Source organism: Toxorhynchites rutilus, chromosome 3 (assembly GCF_029784135.1).
Source record: "Toxorhynchites rutilus septentrionalis strain SRP chromosome 3, ASM2978413v1, whole genome shotgun sequence".
Taxonomy (NCBI): Eukaryota; Metazoa; Arthropoda; class Insecta; order Diptera; family Culicidae; genus Toxorhynchites; species Toxorhynchites rutilus.
In genome coordinates this window covers 157,347,095-157,369,011 of record NC_073746.1, presented here as the reverse complement: position 1 = coordinate 157,369,011, position 21,917 = coordinate 157,347,095, and the positions used below count along the sequence as shown (strand labels likewise).

General features: G+C 39.1%; 2 protein-coding genes across 2 annotated transcripts in view; one reads left to right on the top strand and one right to left on the bottom strand.

Annotated features, from left to right (window-relative positions):
* LOC129776607 (lachesin-like) overlaps window positions 1–21,917 on the top strand; it is a 263,339-nt gene that overhangs the window by 195,805 nt on the left and 45,617 nt on the right. The window contains exon 3 of the mRNA XM_055782342.1: window positions 8,081–8,297. Within this exon, the coding sequence (XP_055638317.1) occupies window positions 8,081–8,297 (217 nt within the window). The remainder of the gene's footprint in view (window positions 1–8,080; window positions 8,298–21,917) is intronic.
* LOC129776606 (transient receptor potential cation channel protein painless-like) lies at window positions 13,822–17,415 on the bottom strand. Its single transcript, XM_055782341.1, has 4 exons — window positions 17,289–17,415; window positions 14,990–17,236; window positions 14,839–14,918; window positions 13,822–14,770 (listed from the first exon to the last, which is right to left on the bottom strand). Exons 1-4 carry the CDS (start codon window positions 17,391–17,393, stop codon window positions 14,278–14,280), a joined length of 2,925 nt encoding a protein of 974 aa, XP_055638316.1. The 5' UTR covers window positions 17,394–17,415; the 3' UTR covers window positions 13,822–14,277.

The following is a 21,917-nucleotide window of genomic DNA, read 5'->3' as shown; positions in this document are numbered from 1 at the left end:
TTTTAAACCACTACTAGGACAGAATCGATAGCAACCTATATAATATCAAAAAAAAAATATTCAAATCGCCTTCCAGTTCTTCTTGGAATATCAGTTTCACAGTGATTAAATTTAAGTATTTTTATTTAAACTGTTTTAGTGCTGAAAGAGCAATCATTGATGTCCAATAGCACATTATTATTTATCGAGTCTTTTCAAAAGTCTTCAAAACTCCCCTGAATCAATGATCGTTCCAAATTAAAAAATAACCTAACAAGCTTGTTTCTGTTTCAGAATGATACACCCAAAAACAATGATTATCAGACGTGGAAGATTCGTCGGAATCAAAGGGGAATTCGCCTTCCACTTCAACTACAGGTGCAGAAGTTCAATCACCTATTCCGAGAGTCATCACACCACGTAGATCAAAACCAAATAAGAATCTGCGGGTTTTATGAGTTTGTTTTTTGAGAAGTATGTACGTCAGAACGGCCGCGATTTTTTTCTCCTTCTGTTTAAGATTTATGTCAATGTTTATGTTCTGATAAAAGTATTTCTGTGATGACACTCACAAAAATAGGTTGAATTATTTATGGCTGTCAACCAAACAATACAGAAAAACAAAAATTACTCGTGTGTACACCAAAAAACTATCATAGTACTAAACGAAAGTTTTCTACTACATAGTTTCTATTAACGGGTGTTAAATAAAAAAAGAGAATTTTTTCAATCACATATAAAATTTTTTTTTTAATTTTTTTTAATCGATTTCAGTATTTTTTATTAATAACATAATGTATTTTCTTCAAAAAAATGTCAGTGAATGTTTGAGTAAGGGCCGTGGTTTGCTGTTCGACGCAACTTTGTCGCGATGCTCTCACAAGAACGTTGTACGGCACTTACGTCCATTTTCCGGATACAATTCCGGATTCTTGTAGTCAGTTGCTTCGTGTCCTTGGCCCTCCAATTGTTTTTATACAATAGGGCACTGAGTGAGCCAAAGAAATCCTCTATTGGGCGGCACTGGGGCAAGTTTTTTTGGGTTACGATCTTTCGGCACGAACGGTATCTTTTTCTCCTCAAGATACGCCAGCGTCTTCTTGGCGTAATGGGAAGACGCCTTGTCCGGCTAGAAGACGTACTTCCCATCCGCGTGATGCTCGTTCAGGAACGGCAGCAGGATTTTATCGAGGCACTCTTCTCGATAGATTTGTTGGTTGATTGCCAGACCGCTCGGCTTAAACCAAGGCTTTGAAATGCCCCGGTCGGAAATGGCGATGTACAACATAACCTTTTTTTTCAAACTTGTGCTTGAACTTGTATTTCACTTCAGGCGGTGTGGATGACTTGTCGCTGGAGTAGTAATTATCATTTCCTGGAATATGCGTTTTGGACAGCGAAAAATTGCTTTCGTCGTCCAGAACGAAAGACGTCCCGCGGTATTTTTTGGTCATCCACCGACACTGTGATTTAACCGTCTCAATCAACTCCTCCGTGTACTCCGGAGACCTCGTCTTCTTCCTACAGACGATTCCTTCCATCTTGAGGGTCCGATGGATCAATACGTGGGAGCAGCCATATTTCCGACCGGCGTCACGCAGGCTGTTTGCGTCCTTGTTGTCAAACAGCTTCTTTAACGATGTCTTCCTCTGCTTCGTCATTATCGTCACCGGACGACCAATTCCGACCTTCCGCTCTACGTTCAGAGAACCCAGGATACGATATACCGTACTGACAGGTAATTTTTCTTCCTTAAAATGTGCCACCGTGAACTTTTTTCCTTGCTGGAAATGCGTTTCGTAGAACCGTACAATACGTTCGCGGAGCACGTGCTGTTTCGACGCCATCTTTGCTTTGACTAAATTCAAACTAGCAAAACCAAACACGCCTACTGTTTCTAGGGAGCCCGAAGAGCAATTTTCTTGGAGAAAGAAAATTTTACGCTCTTTATTTGAGTTACTGAAAGGTATTGAAAAAAATCTCATTTTTTATTTAACACCCGTTATTTCATAGCTCAATCTTTTCAAAAATTGTTTCCGAAATCTCATAGAACTATGACTATCACGTCCATGTTATAGAGAACTATATCATAAATTTCATATGTCGTGGGGCAGTATCTTAAGGGTGCTCATACGCTGTTCGACCGAAGCCAAATATTTGACTATTTTCTTTAGTTGTCGAAAATAGTCAAGTATTTGGCAACGTGCACTGATCAAGTATATTCGACACAAATCACTACAAGCAAATATGCAGTTATTGGACGCATAAAAGATTTTTTCGGTCTGTTCTTCGAACCTGTCGGTACACGGATAGGTTACCTTAAATATTTCAGTGATCATGAGTTTCTCGATGTTTGACATTGTTTGCCACTGTTGATAATTGAGGAGTGGCAAACTAAATAGTGTTTGTACAAATTTCGAACCAAACTTTATCTGTTAATGGGCCTGATTACACTTCACGGTGGAAACGAAATAAACGGCACGCCAATGAACTACGTTTTACGAGTTAGTGGAGTGTCGAAGATAATAATGAGTTTTCAGGCAGAATGAGCACATTTCAAATAAAAAAATCATTAATTAAAATTAACTTCTTCGTTTCAAACTGGTATTCAATGTGAGTGGAAAATTTTGTTTTCTTCATGTGATATAATAATCTCATACAAAAATTTCATCTGAAAATAATTTGATATTATAATGATAAGTTTTAGTGGGAAACTAATTTCGTATCCAGATGTCCACACCGTACCGTTGTCATCGCGAAAAATGCACACATTGATACCAATGAACTGTATACAGCTTACGATTCCGATCGTGCAAAGAATTCGAATATGCTGTGTTGCTGGGTTGGCTAAGCCTTCATACATTCGGGCCGCAACTATCAAAGACCAAATCTTCGGAGCTGTCCATGCGAGTATCTAATTTCCGCATTCACAATGTTCGGAATGATTTCATTTTTCTTTTCCATAACCACATGAATCCACCGAAATATGAGTCTGCAGCGGCTGCCGTTCCCTCCTGGCTTAATGCAGAAGGACCGTTATGAATTCTCAAACAGCCTATAAACATACGGGCCCGGGTCCAAAGCACAGACAGTGATTAAATGGCCGTTCTGCCGTTGTCCTTTCCCTGCAGTTATTGTTTTTTTGTGGTCTCCCGCACAAATCCCCCTTGCTCCATCAATTGGTGAGACAACGGAGGAGGCCCCCGATGGGGAAATTTATATGCGCTCACCGATTGTTTACGGCGACATGACGGTTTGCGGCATGCGATGGACGGGCGAGGGTCATGTTTACATTCGATTAGCATACTGCCGTTCCACTAAGCGACGATGTATGCCGGGGGGGGGGGGGGGGTCTTTTGATGGGAAGAGGGTACTTCGGGTGTCGGGACCAATTTTCTGAGCAAATATTAGCAAACCGGAAGCAGTATCGTAGTATCGATTGCGGGCAGAAGGCTTTAAACAGCGATGCGTCTTACAAATTTTGAGGAGTTGTGCGCGTGATTGTTTCTAGTATTGAATGTTGGCGCAATTCGAATGTTATCAGACAGTTCAATTAGAACTTTTCAGTGGAAAATAGAAAATGCTGGATCAAAGTTGTGTTAATTATTTTGAATAACGAAAACCAAAATCAAAATCAATTAATAAAACAGAACGACAACAGATGATAAATCTAATATTAATAGAATAAAAGTTGCTGAAGCTATAAAATACAGAATAATTACAAAGAAACAACATACAATTAAATTAAATATTTGAACAAAATAATTGGTGATCAAACAACTACTTTGTGCCCTCAACATCTGGGGTATTAGTGTCAATCATTTATGTCAACAGAAAAAAATCATTGCTAATTGTTTCGAATTGAAAAAATTACATTTAAAATGTTATATCGTGTGGTCCCTTTCAAGTTTATCCTTAAGTCAACTCAATGAATAATTTTCATACGAAGTATTTTAGATTACGCCTTTGTTTTCCAAGAAACCAAATTAAAAATTCGAGGGGTTGTATCCGAGATACGACTGCACGACCGGACGTAGGACTACGCCATCTTTTTTGACGTAGGACTACGTCTAACCGGAGGATATAGGGGGTGAAATGGAAATCTAGGCACTGAACAAGTAGGAAAAAATGCAAGATTTGGAACGCTTATAACTCGAGCATTTCTCAATAGATCGCAAAGGTTTTTTGCATCAATTGATAGGAAATATATCTACGCATCTATCATAACGAATAACATTTCATTTTTCTTGGGATAAATAATTGAATAATTGTGAAATATCAAGCATTGTCCAAATGCACTATTTGCCCATTTTTGATTGGTCCATTTTGTGCTCCTCAAATCGTACCGCCCAAAACGGGCAACCAGAGCAGCAACGAAATAGAATGAAGCACGATTGGAAAGGAAAAAGAAAAAAAAGAACGAAACATTGGTCGCAGTCTCACACATGCGTAATTCTCGAGCCAGCCAGTCAGCTTAAAAATCCCCGCTCCGCTGCCGTAACGATCATTCTCATTCAAACCGTACACCACATCGGTTCGCATCACAACACATCAACAAACCAACCCAAGCAGCCATGTCTGGACATGGCAAAGGAGGAAAAGTGAAGGAAAAGGCAAAATCCCGCTCGAACCGTGTTGGTCTGGAGTTCCCCGCAAGGGTAGCTAGGCTGAGCGCGTTAGTACCAGTGCACCAGTCCACCTAGCCGGCGTTATATAGTTTCGGCCGCCGAAGTGATCGAGTTAGCTGGCAAAGCTGCTCGCGACGATAAGAAAACCCGCATTCGGAACAGAACACATTCGGTTCGGTGGACATCAAGACAACAGGCAGTTTCAGCGAGTGGCGAGTGGCAAACGCAATCGCAAAACGGCAGCTGGTAGCAGAAGAAAAAAGTTTGTTCTTTATACAATCTGCTTTGGTGGCAATTCCAGAACAAGGCGGCATCGAGGGCGTTCGAAATGGTTTTTTTTCAAAACCACGTGTAGAAAGTTTTCTAAATTGGAACCATTCCATAAAACACGGCGCTTATCAGGGCCATTAAACCTTTCAAAAAAGAGTTTAGGAAATACAGTTCAATGCTTTCTAAAACAATATCCAAAATAATAATAAAACACAAATTGATTTTTTCATAATTTGTTTGCCAGGATATGATGAGTATGTGAATTTGACAGTTGTTCTGAGCTTATTGATTTTCACCAATTCTTAAATTGCTTCTAGATTGAAAGTACAGCAATATACACTTATCTCGACATTTAGCTAATTGGACGGACCTGTAATGCGACATATTTAGTTGGACATTTTTGTAAACATAGAGTTCGGGGTCCAAATTATGACCCCACATTGAAAGTCGACACTGTACCACTGTCATCGCAAATGTTCAATTAGCGAGTGGCAAACGCAATCGCTAAACAGAAAGGTTTAGCCGAACAAGATGGGGATATCGAGTGATAACAAAACAATAAACTCTTTAGATTGAAGATCATTTTGTGATCCTGAAAAGGACCCTTTTTAGCCTGCATGTAAATCCAACGAGCGAACAAATCGTAATGAATGTATTTTTTTGCTATCGCTGCCTTTTAACGCTCATTCGTTCGTCTCGTTGGACTTGCCCCTTTGACTGAGTCTGCCGATTTGTCTCTATCCTGTGAGCGTGTACCGCTAAAGTACAAAACGCGCGGATCCGCTGAAAAATATCTCATTCTCTTTCAAACCGTAAATCAGTGTGGTTGTATGGCATCGTTTCACATCACATCGCATCAACGGATTGGTGCCGGAGCACCAGTATACTTAATAGCGGTTATAGAATTTCGGCCGCCGGAATGCACGAGTTGGCTTGCAAAGCTGCTCACGACAATAAGAAAACCCGCCTACAGAACAGAGCATATTCGGTTCGGTGGCAACAACTAGTTTCAGCGAGTGGCAAACGCAATCGCAAAACGGCAGCAGGTAGAAGAAGGAAAAAGTTTGTTTATACATACTGATTTGGTGGCAAAACCAGCCACCGTAAAACACGGTGCTTTTCAGGGCCATTAAACCTTTCAAAGAAGAGTTATTCAAAGTTTTTCACAATACCAATGCATTCTAAAGTGACATAATATGACATATAATATAAACTGATTTATTTTGTTTATGCTTGTTCTTGAACTTATTGGTGGTTGGGGTCTTTTGAATTGATCATTCTGTTTTCACAAACCCAAGCATGGTTTCCGAATTAAAAGTGGCTTCAAATTACATCACATTGTATGCAAGATGGCATTAACGAATTTTCTCGGTAGCAAGAACTACTTTCTTTGGTTGATAACTGATGTTGAAAATTGACTGACGTTACATCTGCATTGTATAGAAAAATAACTAAAGAGCAACATGATGAGCTATGTATTTCCTGCTGCACTGTTCTTATTTTAAAGGACTTTAATACGAAGGTCATCCGTCCCTGTATTTACTGTTGGTTTTTCAGAACGCTTATAGCTCGTTTATTTCTCGACAGATCGAAGAGTTCGTCTCCAAAACCTCAGTTCTTTTTCATTTTTATTTACTTTGTTTTCGGAGACTACAAATCTTACAATTCATTCGTCTCCGAAACCACAGTTTAAGGTACGGTAATGTGTTCAATAGTGAAATATATTATAGTGAATGAGCTGATGATCACCTATGCATTCCCTATCACAGCCATCATTTTGATTGTGCGATATGTGCATACGCCGAAAGATGCCCGGCGTTGAACATTTAATAAGTACAAAGCCTTCAGAAAAAAATCAAGAATCAAGTTTGTAAAAAAACGCAAAAACATAACACCAAAGGTTCTTTTCAGAACCCCCAATATGTTCATAAAGAGTAAACAGTAAACTAATCCAATTTTCAGGTAGATAGGTAGGTATTCACGTAGGAGAAGAAAATAAAACAATATATTTAAAATATATATTTAGCAAAAGCTGTCCCCTTTGTATAGTCCTACGTCACTCCGGTTATGTCTCCGACATTACCCACCCGTCCTTTTTTTTTTTTGGAAATTCAACAAGGGTCAAAACCGTGTCTAACAGGTGCACACAGTTACAGCGATAAAAATTAACATTGCGAGAATGATCGTTCATGAAAAAATCGTTTCTCGACTCTCGGTCAAAACCGTCAACAAAGCTAGGAGCTTGTTGCATAAGAACAGAGCCGATGCACACGAGAGCAAATACGAATGGCAACTAAAAGTATCGAAGGTATGCTATTCACATGTACAGGAAATGAAAAAGTTCTAAGTTTCGCGCAACGAAAACAAGCAACATACACAATGCCAAACACTGATGGCTAGGAGCGACCTAGAATCGTTTGCAATCTTCCCTTTTTTTCGATGTACTTCTGGTAAAATATTCGTTAGCGTTCACAGCTCGATGGGAAACATAAAACACAAAACGAGCAGAATAAGCGACCTTTGTTGTTTCGGGCACAGACATTTTCTTTTCTGAGATTTTCTTCAGAGGAGATACAATACTTCTACGCTAGTGACAGCTTACTTACTATGCAAGGGTGGAGTTTACTTCGCAAATATTCTCTTTTCGCTATCCCCCTTCGTTGTTTCAATTCTAGCAGCTGAGTAAGTTGCCCATTATTAACAGCTCTGTTCTGGAAGGCACACAAATGGACAGAATAAATGTATGGGGAAATGCGAATGCCTCCAATTTTCATCAATTTAAACCATAAACAGACTATAGGATTGTAATATATAGCATATAAAACATATACAGCATATAAAACAAATCTTAGAAAATTTTCGATTCGATTGGTATGCAAATCGTTAAAATCCGTTCGCATCAAAAATAGTAATTAACGCTTACTTTATTTAATAAAATTTTAAACCGTAATCTGTTTTCTGATTTGGCATCCTTAATGTAAGACGTATTCCTACGTCAAAAAACATCTGATATCACATAAGAGTGTTGATGAATAACATACCATGTTTAGAAGTATTGTAATCACGGACATAAAATCTCTTATTAGTATGAAAATTGAAACGATTATTTTTTCACTGTTGGTCCGAATTCAATTAAAATAATTCTATTAATGTTAGTTGTTAATATTCGTACGCTCTTCTAATCGACAACTCTACCCTTCCAGGTCGCCTGGATGCACTTCGAGCAATCGGCCATACTGACGGTGCACAACCACGTCATTACGCGAAATCCGCGGATTAGTGTCACGCACGATAAACACGATAAGCACAAGACCTGGTTTCTGCACATTTCAAACGTCCAGGAGGAGGACAAGGGACGCTACATGTGTCAAATAAATACGGTGACGGCCAAAACGCAATTCGGTTATCTCCATGTGGTTGGTAAGTTGTTCATTTTGCACTGAACGTGGTTGGTACTTTTTACATGATAGCCATAGAAAAAAAAAGCTCGACGATGCTCGCAAGGGGGAAGGAGGGCATACAGCGAACAGAAGATGTAAAGCGAAACCATAAACCCGAAAAATTGGCACGCTGACTAATCTGCATATTCATACGATGCAAATTGACGAATCGATCATCTCCCAGCTTCCGGAGAATGGCGGCGGGAGATATCGAAGCAAACGGAAGGCATGTGAGTGACAACAACTGGGTTTGGTATGCAAATATGACTGGAACACATATTTACCCACTCCGACTGCTCGATAATTCACATTTTGTGGTTGATTTGGTGCGATGGCAATAACTTGTTGCGTTCCAGCCGTTGTGTCGAACTTTGTGGGTGGGTGTGTATGTGATCTCTGTGGCGGCACAAACCACAGAGCAGACGATATGGAGCCATGCAGGGTTTCGAGCAATGGATCCATATGATGGAAATTGTGAAGCTTTAATTGGCACCGGAAAATGGCACCATCATGGCACTTTTGACGATTGACTCATAAATGTTCCTCACGCCGACCGAACGAAATATCGCCTGCAGCCATTAGTCATTCGTCTGCGTCTGGCCTGCCTTTTTCCGGATGCTCTCGGCAACTTGTCGTCAGTTCCGGTGACTGAAAAGACTGATGTGAATTTAATAATCACGATGACAGAGTATACATACTGGAGAAGATAATTCATTCAGGAATTGTGGAATCGCAAAAATTGTATACATCATTCATTGGTAATAATCTGCTAATTGAATGAAGTTAGTTCGGCAGTTGATTGATTTTTATACAGTCAGTGTGAAAGTTTTTAATCGAATGACATTCACTTCTTACGCTCATATGCGGTTGAAATGTATGTCTCTTGATGGAAAAAATTAATTTAGATCTTATCATTGACAGCCAGAAGGTGTAACATCCAGGTAGAATGTAAAAAAATAGAAGCAACTGTTGCTCCTGCTGAAACATCTTGTTTAAACCCTATGGGAAATAAGGCCTAGACTACTTAATCTACATACCAAATGCATCACTTCTGGTATGTACACTGATTTGCAGTTGAAGGGAAGCCCGGGGAAGGTTAGTTTATATTTCAACTGTACGAAAGACATATCATTACAATTAATTATTTACAAAACCATCCGACCGACAAAATCCATTCAAAGCATATTCATGATTATTGAGCTCCTGTTAACTTAGAATAGAAAAAATGAAAAATGATGCCCATTCCTAGTTAGAATGGCTTAAAGTATTTTCAATGTACAGGTTCTCGTGCAGTAATCATCAATAAGTAAAAGGAATCTATATATATCTATATATATATATATATATATATATATATATATATATATATATATATATATATATATATATATATATATATATATATATATATATATATATATATATATATATAATGGATTTCTGTCTGTCTGTCTGTCTGATTCTTATGGACTCGGAAACTACTGAACCGATCAACATGAAAATTGGTATGCAGGGGTTTTTGGGGCCGGGGAAGGTTTTCGTGATAGTTTGAGACCCCTCCCACCTCTCTCAGGGGGGCTGCCATACAACTGAAACACAAATTTCTGCATTACTCGAGAATTTATCAAACAAATGAAACTAAATTAGGCATATGGAGGCTTTTGGGGGCAAGAAACATTTCTAAAGTGGTTCAACACTCTTCCTACCTTTCTGAGAGGGGGGGGGGCTGCCATAGAAATGAAACACAAATTTCTGCATAACTCGAGAAATAATCATGCAAATGGAACCAAATTAGGCATATGGAGGTTTTACGGTACAATAAATGTTTTTACGGTGGTCAGACACTCCACCCTCCTCTCTAAGGGGGAGCTGCCATACAAATAAAACACAAATTTCTGCATAACTCGAGAACTAATCAAGCAAATGGAACCAAATTAGGCAAATGCAGGTTTTAGAGTGCAATAAATGTTTCTATGGTGGTCATACTTCTTCCTTCTCTCTTAAGGGGGGCTGCCAAACGAAACACAAATTTCTGCATTACTCTAGAATTGATAAGGCAAACGAAACCAAATTTGGCATGTGGAGGTTTTAGGGTGCAATACACGATTCTATGGTGGTTAAATACACCTCATCCCTCTCTATGGGAGAGGAGGGGTATGTCTTCATTCTATCATATTTTCTGTATCAAACATTTATTCCATGTAACGAAGAAACATGTTATTTGCAAGTGGTTGAAAAATCTTGAATGAGAATTGTGTCTGAAAATAATCTGATATTATAATGATGAGTTTTGGTGGAAGTACCAGGAATTTTATAGTAAAAGGTAAATTCAACGGGGTCGATTAGAAGATCAATCAATGAACAGTTCTGCGATTGGACTCATGAACTTGCGCTTAGTAAGAAAACGTGAATGTTTGAAGGTATTGATAACAAAAAACAAATTTTGGGCGGTACGAAGTTGCCGGGTCAGCTAATCATCTATAAAATTAATGACTAAGAGGAATTCTATGTCCCCAATATATTTCTGGTGTTAAGAGAAATTATAGGTTGCTTTCATCGCGATCTTCTCTGGTTTTCTTTTAATTTTTTTCACATTATGATAGCTATCCGCAGTCTTCTGAAAACAAACGCAGCGCTGCGCTTGAGCTTAATTTTCATCAGCACGCGCTCAAAGAAAACTCGTATTTTATCTTGGTGCGAAGAGCACGACAGCGCAAAATGTACCCGGTGCAGAACTTAGATACTAAACATTTCTTCTCACTTGTAGGAAGGAAGGTATTGTATTATAGAGACTTTAAACTTTTGCAGTTCATTCGTCTCTAGCCTTGAGAAAGGCCCTTTGAAAACTCTACTCTACTCTACTCCAGCGCTACCACCTCCGCCCTCTTGCCTTGAGAAAGGCACTCGATCCCTCGCCGTCCAGCTCGTCCAGCAACGATGTTGTGCAGTCGGTGTCCACACAAAGAATCCTCCTTCTCACTTGTCTTCTTCTTCTTCTTTTTGGCTTTAAGAGGGTTTAAACTTTTCAGTTCATTCGCCTCTAGTTCTCACTTGTGTGATGCGCGTCTCATTATATATATACACACACACACACATACTCATCAAATTCTAGCGCCCGCTTTGTCTTCGTTCGTTCTAAGCAAAGCATAAAAACAACTGTATACGCTTGTGTGAAGAAAAATATCTCAACAGAGAGAGCAATCCAGTTTCAAGCGCGCATTATAGAAATACGGCGCAAGCACGGTGTAAATTTCAGCGTAAAACTCAGCTTAACACTGGGCGCAAATCTCTGCTTAAGAACGGCGCTGACAACCAAACATTTCATCTGTGTTTCGGAGCGTGCTCATTCGCCAGAGCGCACAAAAATCTTGTTGCGCATCAGCACCGAGTTGCATTCTGAAGACTGGCTATCCGGGATGTCATTTTTCATTGTCATATGAACAATTACATTGAATATACTTCCTTCAGAAAATCATAGCTTGAAAACTTACTTGGGAAAAAACAGGAAGTGGTTTATATCTGTGGTATGACCGCAAGGGTGACGTAGGACTATCGTTAATTCAGTGAGCATTTGCTGTTAGTTGCATCTGAATCAATTCTGAATGAATGAATAAATGAATATTTGGGGGATTTCGAAAACGAGAGCGTTACGTTGAAGGCACAATATTCAGCAAAAGAAGCAATCACACGAAAATTGTACAAGATATAATACATTGCTTGAATTGTGATATGATTTGTATTCCATTTCCAATAGACAAAATATCTGTTGCATCAAATCAGTCTACATAATTTTGGCGTTCGCTCATCCTTTCTCACAACACCCATTTCTCGTTTGAGAAATTGTCGAGTAAACATCGTTTGCCAGTGCGCGTAGAGCGGAAATTCCTTCTTAATATTCATTGCACCTCTAATAAATTCCCGAAAGACGTGGTCTTACGTTGATCGCACTTGATTGAAAAATCACAAAACCAAATGTTTTTGGTCGCAGTGTTATATGGATAGAAAATATTAAAATAAACACTTTCGCTTGAATGTTTTTTTTTCAATTCCCAGAGAAACTGGCAGATTATTTTTCAGCAACGATGGCATCCTGGCAAATGGCAAACGAAAATAATTCTGCGCGTGTATGTGTTTGTGTGGCGGTTGCTCCGATGTCTCAAGTGGAACCGTTTATGGCATCACTCTCCTCCTGATGGATTCCCTTCTGGCCTAAGGTACACAAACAGGCTCTTGGTGACACCGTTCATCAGCGCTTTCATGATGAACGAAGTCAGCTTCACCAGAACAGCGACAACATGTTCCAATCGCTGTTCAATTATAACTGAGTGGCTTTCCGAGCGGCGCTCGCTTATATACCGATTGGTGATTTCAATAGCCTGTTTTTAAAGCAATTTTAAGGCTATTGAAACAAGTTTTTGGATGAAAAAGTAACAAGTATATAACGCGTTTTATCTTTCGAATGAAGTGTTTATCATACCATTTCGTTCAGTTGTTTAGGAGCTTTTAATGCTCAAAATCTCGGTCTCCGGCGTAACGCTTTCGTTTTCGAAACTTTGATTTTACACCCCGGTATAGAAATGAAAGACGTAGTCCTACGTCAATATTACACAAATTTCAACCAAAAATATTCCAACCAAACATGACAATTGAAAATTTTCGGAAAACTCTGAAGGAAAAAGGGGTAATTCGGAAAATTGAATTCCCATATGTTCTACAATTACATAGTGACAAGGGCTGTTAGTCCATTTGATGTTTGCGCCAGCGAGATTGATCTTTGTTCGAAACTGGAAATGTATTTTAATGTGATGAAACGCACTTCTATATCTTATTCTATCTATACAAAAAAAAAAAGGATCGCCGGATGTGTTGATGAGAGCAGAACTCGAGGAAGGAATTTAACGATTCAGGACTGTCTTTATTCTATCATATTTTCTGTATAAATCATTTATTCCATGTAACGGAGAAACATGTAATTTGCAAGTGGTTGAAAAATCTTGAACGAGAATTTTGGCTGAAAATAATCTGATAGTATAATGATGAGTTTGTCGGGAATACTAGAAGTTTTATAGTAAAAGGTAAATTCAACGGGGTTGATTAGAAGATCGATCAATGAACAGTTCTGCGATTGAACTCATAAACTTGCTCATAGTAAGAAAACGTGAATGTTTGAAGGTATTGATAACAAAACACAAATTTTGGGCGGGACGAAGTGTGCCGGGGCAGCTAGTTATTTATATAATTTTGGGGGGGAGGGGGTCTGGTTAAATATCAAAATTTTTCGTTATTTTATTCGTAGAGTGAACCCCCCCCCCCCCCTATATAAAAATCAAAAACGTATTCCTACGTCAAAACTGGAAAAATTGAATTATATAAAATTAAATTTGAATTTCAAAATCTAAAATAAAGAAACGGCTGAAAAACTGTTCATTTGTGAACCAGGCAATAGTTCATATAGTTAGGTAGGTCATTTATGACTATAGAGAATAATATAGGGTCTAGGTTTGGTCATAGCGGTACATCACTTTCAACTTGAGCAATATCAGATTTCGTATCGTTGAAATGAACATATTGAGAGCGGTTCGACAAATAGCTTATTATCAACGAAACAGCAGATTCATGCATCATAAAATAGTAACACGTTTTTTTTGCAAAGTAATATATGATTTATAGAATCAAATGCTTTACTTAAGTGTAGTAACACCAACACAGTTAACATCTTTTTGTCGCGCGTCGAATGTCGTTATCATTTTTATTCAAAGCGGTTATGGTGCTGCATTTTTTCACGAGATCCTGATTGAAAGCGACAAAGTGGTTCATGCCTGTTTAAGGATTCGTTCAACTGGTTTGTGAGAGATTTTTTTTTTTTTTAATTATAGAAAGGAAATGTAATTCTATGTAGATGAGCTATCACATTAAACTACACACACAAAGTTCTCGCGCCGTTGTTGATCTTGTTTACATCACGGATTATCATTTTTCGATTTCGGTGAAAAACACCGAACACCAACTAAAGTAGTTGCTTTATTCCATCTCTTCCTGGCTCTGGTTGTTACATTTGCGTCGGGTGCAGCTTTCTGGTGCCCTCCCAGCATCTCAACCAATCTATCAACCTTATCCTCAAGCCTCGCAAGACGTTGTTCACATTGTTCGAAAATTCCAGGATGTTCATGTCGATTAAAAACTATATCTCTGGCGGTACTGCAAATCGCCGAATCCAGTCCGTGGTAACTATCGAGATTAAGTCGTTCCCGCAACCAGCTGGAAAGTGGCCACTTGCGAAACGCTTTGAGGCCTATAGTTTTCCGTCCAGCAGAGCTTGGAGTGAGCCTAAACTCTTCCTGGTCTCGCGCCGAACAACGATTGACTAAAATTTTGTTATTCTCTCGAGGTCTAATGATCAGTGTTGGTTCGTGGGAGGCAAAAAACGACACTTTTCCCTTGAAGAACTTGTATCTGCAAAATGGTGAGAAGTGATGGCGCGTTGAACCATGTAGTATATAAACTAACACAAACTAATTTACCTGTTGTCTCCTTGCTCGTAACGTGCTAGGATTTCAACTTTTTTCATCAATGCTACCAGCTCAGCTTCTTGACGGATTTCCTGTGAAGAGAGAATGGTTGCAAAATACATCTCAGGTTTCGCAAACCTATCGTATCCAGGAAACTACTCACCGTGATGTCGCTAACAGCGAGCCCGTTGATTAAATTTGCAATCACGAGTGAAACCAGAAAAACGAAGCTGATGAACAATATAGAACTGGCACCGTTTGAGCTGAAGTCGATTGAGGCTGCTTCGAACTCTCCGGTTAGCATAACAATCGATTTTAAGAGAGACATTCCCAGACTATTGAAACCATTGAACGCGTCAGCAGGGCATTGGGCATCTTCAGTATCAAGTGCTCGAGTCGCACTGTTATCAGGTACAAACAGAATAAAGAAACTGAATCCAAATGCCACTAGTATTACTGCGTAGACGAGGAAATTTTTGAGGAAGTTCATGCTAACGGTCTCGAGCATCACGATACTCGTAGACAGTGACGGGAATGGGAGGGACCCAATATTGCATACTATGTCGATTCCTGACAGTAGAACCACCGTGGACAGAAGAACTTTATTGGAAGTAACTAAACATGGCAGTGAAAGCATAGATACCGTAAACTCAATGCAGTTCTCAAATGAACGAAAGTAAAGCAGTTTAAGATTTAGAATACTGACAGTTTCCCTCAGGAAAAAATACAAAATAAACGAGAAAGTACAGAAAGTGTGAATAATCTGGTGGTTTGCATCTGTAGGCATTGCGTAGGCGCTTAATGAGATGAAAAACACTATACTTAACACTAGCTTCGCGTATATTATGTACCGCAATTGAAGCCATTTGACGAACAGGAAGGCACTGATTGATGGATGTCTGAGAAGTTTCCTCAATTCCCTGGATTGCGCAATGTAACGGAAGCAATCAATCTCTTTGCTGACTTTTCTAGTGAGCAAATCCGAGGACAAGAGATCACTCCGTTTAGCTCTTCTTTTCTTGTATTCGATCGTCTGTTGTTTAACCTCGGGTGGCACAAAACCTCGCATGTCTATATGAATTTCCTGTCCGATATCTTCCGATCGAAGATCTCGCAATGAGATACATGCATCAAGATAGCTTTGAAGAACTACCGGATTCATAGAATGTAATGGTGACGTGTTGAATCGGTTCAATTGTCCCAAATAAGGCGATCGATTAACCATGATCTTCAACGCCATTTCATTGAGACAGAGCTGCACTGCAAAATGCAGTGCTGTTTGCCCTAAATGATCACGTTTTTCAACGTCAATTCTTCGATCGCTCAGAAGTAAATCAAAGCATTTTATCGTTCCTTGATTCTTCCGCTTGCCAACATTTCGCACACATATCGTGAGAAGTACATCAGCGTTCAGAAATTGAATATCTTTGATGTGCTTAAGAAACAATTCCAGCACTTTTGGATATCCTTTTGTGCAAACAATTTTCAATACTCTTGCAAGTCGATCTGGGTAAAGGCAAGGGTCAAATGGTTGCGATTCGAAGGTTAATTTTGTGAATACTCTCCCTACACATCGATCTCTACCTTTGATTGCTGCCTGACGTAACAGCTCGTAAACATCCTCCAAATTATTTTTACCATTCGCATCTTTGTAATAGTCATCGAACATCGCCAAAAACTCCGCTTCTTTCCCTTCCACCAAGAATGTGTTCAGCAACCCGACGGTTACTTTCGCCCGCTTCCTAATGATATTCAAATCATCAAATTGCGCCTCGATATCCTTCCGAGGCTGTCCTCCATAGAAGCTATCAACATCAGCGTCGAAGTTCTGCAAACAAAACTCCAACAGTTCTCGCTTTCGCCACCGTTCTACTTTTTCCGCCAGGACCAAAACCGACAGTGGGTGAGATTTGTGGTCGCCCAAATTGACATCGGCACATTTGGTCGCTAGAAGCTTCACGAGGCGCCGGATTTGGTCGTAGTTCTGCGAGGTGAAAACTTTAAACAGCAGCATGAGCGGCGTTTGCTTCTTCCACAGGGCATTCACATCCAAATCGGACATGTTCAGCAGTTCCTCGGCATTTTTGAATGCCAGAGCTTGTATCGCTAGATGAATCGGATGTTGGTTCTGCAGTTGCTGGATTACCTCATTCGCAAACGGCAGAAACTGCGCAAACACCCGAATGAATGCACCGTTTCCTTCTTTGGAGCACATATCACCGAAGAATTTTTTAAGTTTCCTATTTTTGAGCACTTCTCGCGTGTTCCGATCGGGTAACTTAACGCTATCGTTTGTGTTTAATTCTGCGTATAGTTGTTCTAAGAGTGGTAATCGATCCCGGAGGGCAGCTTCGAATGCATCCAGCTGGTTGTCCCGTAATGCAGTGCCTAAATTGTTCAGCAGAGCCATCTAAAAATATATAATTTCAGATCGATACCAATAAGTTACACTAAGTCTGTACTTCTGCTGATGCTTTCAACTTTCGCCATTCTGGATAAATTTGGTTTGTTTGGCACTGAGTTGATTCACTTTTCGATGGACTTAACTGGACGACCGAGTGAGTCATTCTTATCGCTGTTTGCGGCAAGCTTGTCGAACGGATACTGAGTTTATGACGAAAAGCGCCAATCCCACTCGCGTTTTCTTATCTTCATTTCGACCACCATTCCCTCCAAACTATTGCACCTTTTATCAACCATGCGTGACGCGCACACACATACAAAATTTGTGTCAAATCGAATAGGAGATAGCAAGTGACGACACGGAAAGCTGTACCAATAAATATGAGTTCGTCTGGGAGTCGGAGAAAAAATCCGAGCCAAATTAAACGTCATTTCCAAAACTTCCTTATTTCAATAATCACAATGGACTTTGATGTCAACTCCACCACTTCGCTCACCGGAACGAGGACAGACGACGGAGAAATTATCAAAAAAATAAAAGAACTTCGCAAACCCTCACCATTCAGCATCTGGAGAAAACTTGCGAATGCAAAAAAAAGTTTGCCGTTCTTTCGACAGCATTCTCAGAAACGAATGCCGCTTTTCGATTATTTGCATTATTTATGAATTCGACGTCGGAAGAGAGCTGCAATCGGTGATACAACTTTCACTATTCGTTTACGCATGTGTTTTTTTTTTAATTTTTGTAATGTTGACCCTTGGAAAGATACGGGAGATCAGTAAATTAGCAATTATATCCTCAACTTTGTAGCGATTTTAAATTTCTATTCGTCATTTCTTAGAATACTCATCATCCACGAGCAGGGGACTATAATTTAAAAAAATCAAGAATAATGGAAATAAAAATCAGGATCAATCAGGATAGCCCATATTGGGTTGTCCGAAAAGTTAAGGCCGATTTTTGGGAAAACAAAAACATCATTTTCAATCAAAGCATTATAATTTAATTTTATATCCATAATTCTTTTTCACAACATTTCGTCATCTTTCACACAGCTTAAATATTCTATCTTCCTAGAACATGTTCACTTCCTCGTCGAAAACTGCTGCGTACCATACATGTGAAAAACAGGTTGCTAGGTAGTAGCTCATAATACAGAATCCATTCCAAATCCCACCAGAAACAGAGTAGGAGAAAGTCAGAAAAGACGGACACGCCTATATAATTCATAAATTACATTTTTATTTTAAATTTTAATGATGTACAAACAGTGTATCAATACCTTTGACACTTACTGTGTACACCTAGCTGGCTTTCTGTTGAAATTGTAAACGAAAACAAAAAAGTAATCTACAAAGAGCAGCTCGATGTAAGTTTTCGTCTGCAGAAAATAAGGTGCTCACTGTTCTCGAGTAATTTTTTGGGGTATTTTTCGTTGCGTGAATGTTTCACCATCTCTTCTTTTCCAGTTTTTCGAATCAGCGGTGAAGTTTTCTCATTTTACTCCAAAAATGTTGACGAAAATAAAATACTAATCAAGTCGGGTGAGACGGACACTCCACTGACAAAAAACAAACACAGACGGCGCCAGTGGTTGTGCGGTTAACGTAACAGCCTCACAATCCGATCGGCCTGGGTTCAATCCCAGCTGGCGTCGTTGAGATTTTCTGAGGCGAAAAATCTCTGGTTACGTCTTCCTTCGGAGGGGAAGTAAAAGAAGTTGGCCCGGCTCATGAGTTGTTGAGTCTGATAGGTAGGAACAGGTGGAGTCGCCTCCCTGATGTCGGTGATTGGCACTGAAGTGGCGGAAATAGGCCGACGAAAAATAAGCGAAGATAAAAAAATAAAATAAAAAAACAAACATTTCATTTTGAAAACAATTTGGCTATCTCCTCCTTCTCTTATTAACAGATGGCCACTAACTACGTTTGCAAGTGCAACCACATGTCATGAACGAATCAGCAGAGCGGTTTTTAAAACCAAATCCGAATTTGTCATTCCGAATGCCAGAAACTATTTCGAACATGAATAAAGAGAAAAATTACAAGCCCTTCTAGGTGATTTTAGTCTAGTTTTGTTTTACTCGGAAACTTTTTGGGGTCGGGGAAGGTGCTTATGATAGTTCGAAACCCCTCCCCTCTTTCTAAGGGGGGGCTGCCATACAAATGAAACACAAATTTCTGCACAACTCGAGAATTAATCACGCAAATGAAACCAAATTAGGCATATTGAGGATTTAGGGTACAATAAATGTTTCTATGGTGGTTAGGTTATAGGGTGCAAAAAATGTTTTACAAATTTCTGCATAACTTGAGAATTAATCCAGCAATTGGAACCAAATTTGACATATGGAGATTTTAGGGTGCAATAAATGTTATGTGCACCCGTAGCCGAGTGATTAGCGTCTCACATTATCATGCCGGGTGTTCGGGTTCGATTCCCGTTCTGGTCGGTGGAATTTTTCGTCAAAGAAATTTTCTTCGTCTTGCACTGTGGTCACGTGTGTTATTTGGCATAGGAATCTCAACTAAGTACTAATAAAAAAGACGCAAGTAATACTACGTTTAGACGGCGAAATTCCTCTAGGAACGGTAGTGCCATCTAAGAAGAAGAAGAAGACACTCTATCCCCCTCTCTAAGAGAGAGCTGCAAATGAAACCAAATTAGACATAATGAGGTTTTAGGGTGCAATAAATGTTTTTATGGTGGTTAGACACTCCTCCCATCTCTCTAAAGGAGGGGGAGGGGTTGCATAACTTGACAACTAATCAGGTGAATTGAACCAAATTTGGCATGTGGAGGTTTTAGCGGGCACGAAAAGTTTTTTTGGTGATTCGACAGAACTAGCCCCTCTCTAAGGATAAGGGGGCTGCCATACAAATGAAACACAAACTTCTGCATAACTCGAGAACTAATCAAGCAAATGGAGCCAAATTTGGGATGTGGGGGTTTTTGGGTACGAGAAATGTTTCTATGATAATATGACACCCATCAGAATAATGCACATATTTCAACCAAACATATTCCAACGAAACATGACAATTGAAAATTTTCGGAAAACTCTGAAGAAAAATGGGAAAATTCGAAAAATTCAATTCGCATGTGTTCTACAATTACTAATTGACAAGCGTTGTTAGTCCATTTGATGGTTGCGGTAGCAAAATTGATTTCCGTTCGAAAGTGGAATTGGATTTTAATGTGATAAAACGCATTACTATATCGTCTTCTATCTATATAAATAAAAATTGATCGCCGAATGTCTTGATAAGAGCAAAACTCGAGAAAGGAATTGTCCGATTTAGGGCTGTCTTCATTCTATCATATTTTCTGTATCAAACATTTATTCAATGTAACGGAGAAACATGTTATCTGCAAGTGGACGAGAAATCTTGCACGAGAAATGTGTTTGAAAATAATCTGAGATTATAATGTCGAGTTTTGGTAGAAGTACTGAAATTTTATAGTAAAAAATAATTTTAATTTGTAGATTAGAAGATCAATCAATAAACAGTTCTGCGATTGGATCCATGAACGTGCGCTCAGTGTTGAAAAAAAATCGTCATCGCTAAGCTCAAATGGATAGATTTTCGGGCTAAGTTGCATCGAAAACCTATATACTCCAAACGAAAATCAAAATGACAGATCCAGACAACTAGTGAATATGAGCAGATGAACTTTTGTTTTTCACTATGTTTTGAAGGTTATTTTTTCACTCAGTGTCATTTTCATATTGATAATTCGAGACGTCAGAATTGAATCTCATTTTAGCTTAATGAATATCAGCTGTTGTTTACCTTTAACCTGATGCTGCTGTGTGCGGATGGTTTTTATTTAGTTCGAACTTTTATTGTATTGCTGCTTGCAATACAATAAATACAGCGTGTAGGGATCGTTCGCGGGTTTTTGCTTGTCTCTATCCAAATGTTTTATGAGCCCGTGCTGCTTTGCAGCTGCCGGATGCCGTGTTTGTAAAATTCACTGCCAGAACGAATATCATTTCGAATGTGATGAGTATTTATTTGTTGCATAAATAACAGCGAAGTTATGAACCCCACTCAATGCCGCATTCATTCATTATAGCAAATTTGTTCATGCATCAGTGAAATGAACAAAATGTTTGTTATTGTCATCTATATAATGAGGGAAGTGTGTTTCAAGCTGAAAAAAAAGTCATTTACACTGAAATAAAATCATATTCGTTACTCGTGAATATTTGTTGATATTCTAAGACACTGCGTGCGCTTAGTGAGAAAACGTGGATGTGATATCGAAAAATAAATTTTGGGCGGGACGAAGTTTGCCGGGTCAGCTAGTATCTTATAATCTTAATATAATCTTTCCAAAGATGCCGGACACATTTATTTTTCATAATTTCTGCCTCATAGACAAATTTTATTATGAAAAGAGACCTGTGGAGAGAGAATTGTGGTGAGATAGCTGTATATTTTTTGTGAAATTCACGAAAAGAATCAACTTTTATTTGAAGTGTCCGTCTTTACCACCCTTCCCCTATATCTTTCTCCGGACGAAAATCGGATATGTAAAAGAATTATTAAGCATGGTATAAATCCCCGCGGAAATGCTAGTGTTCCACCTGACCTTTTGATGCGATAACTACTAACCGCTATTTGTCTAATTATTTTCTAGCTTTTGTACATGAAACCGTTTAACTTAAAAAGTTTTTTTA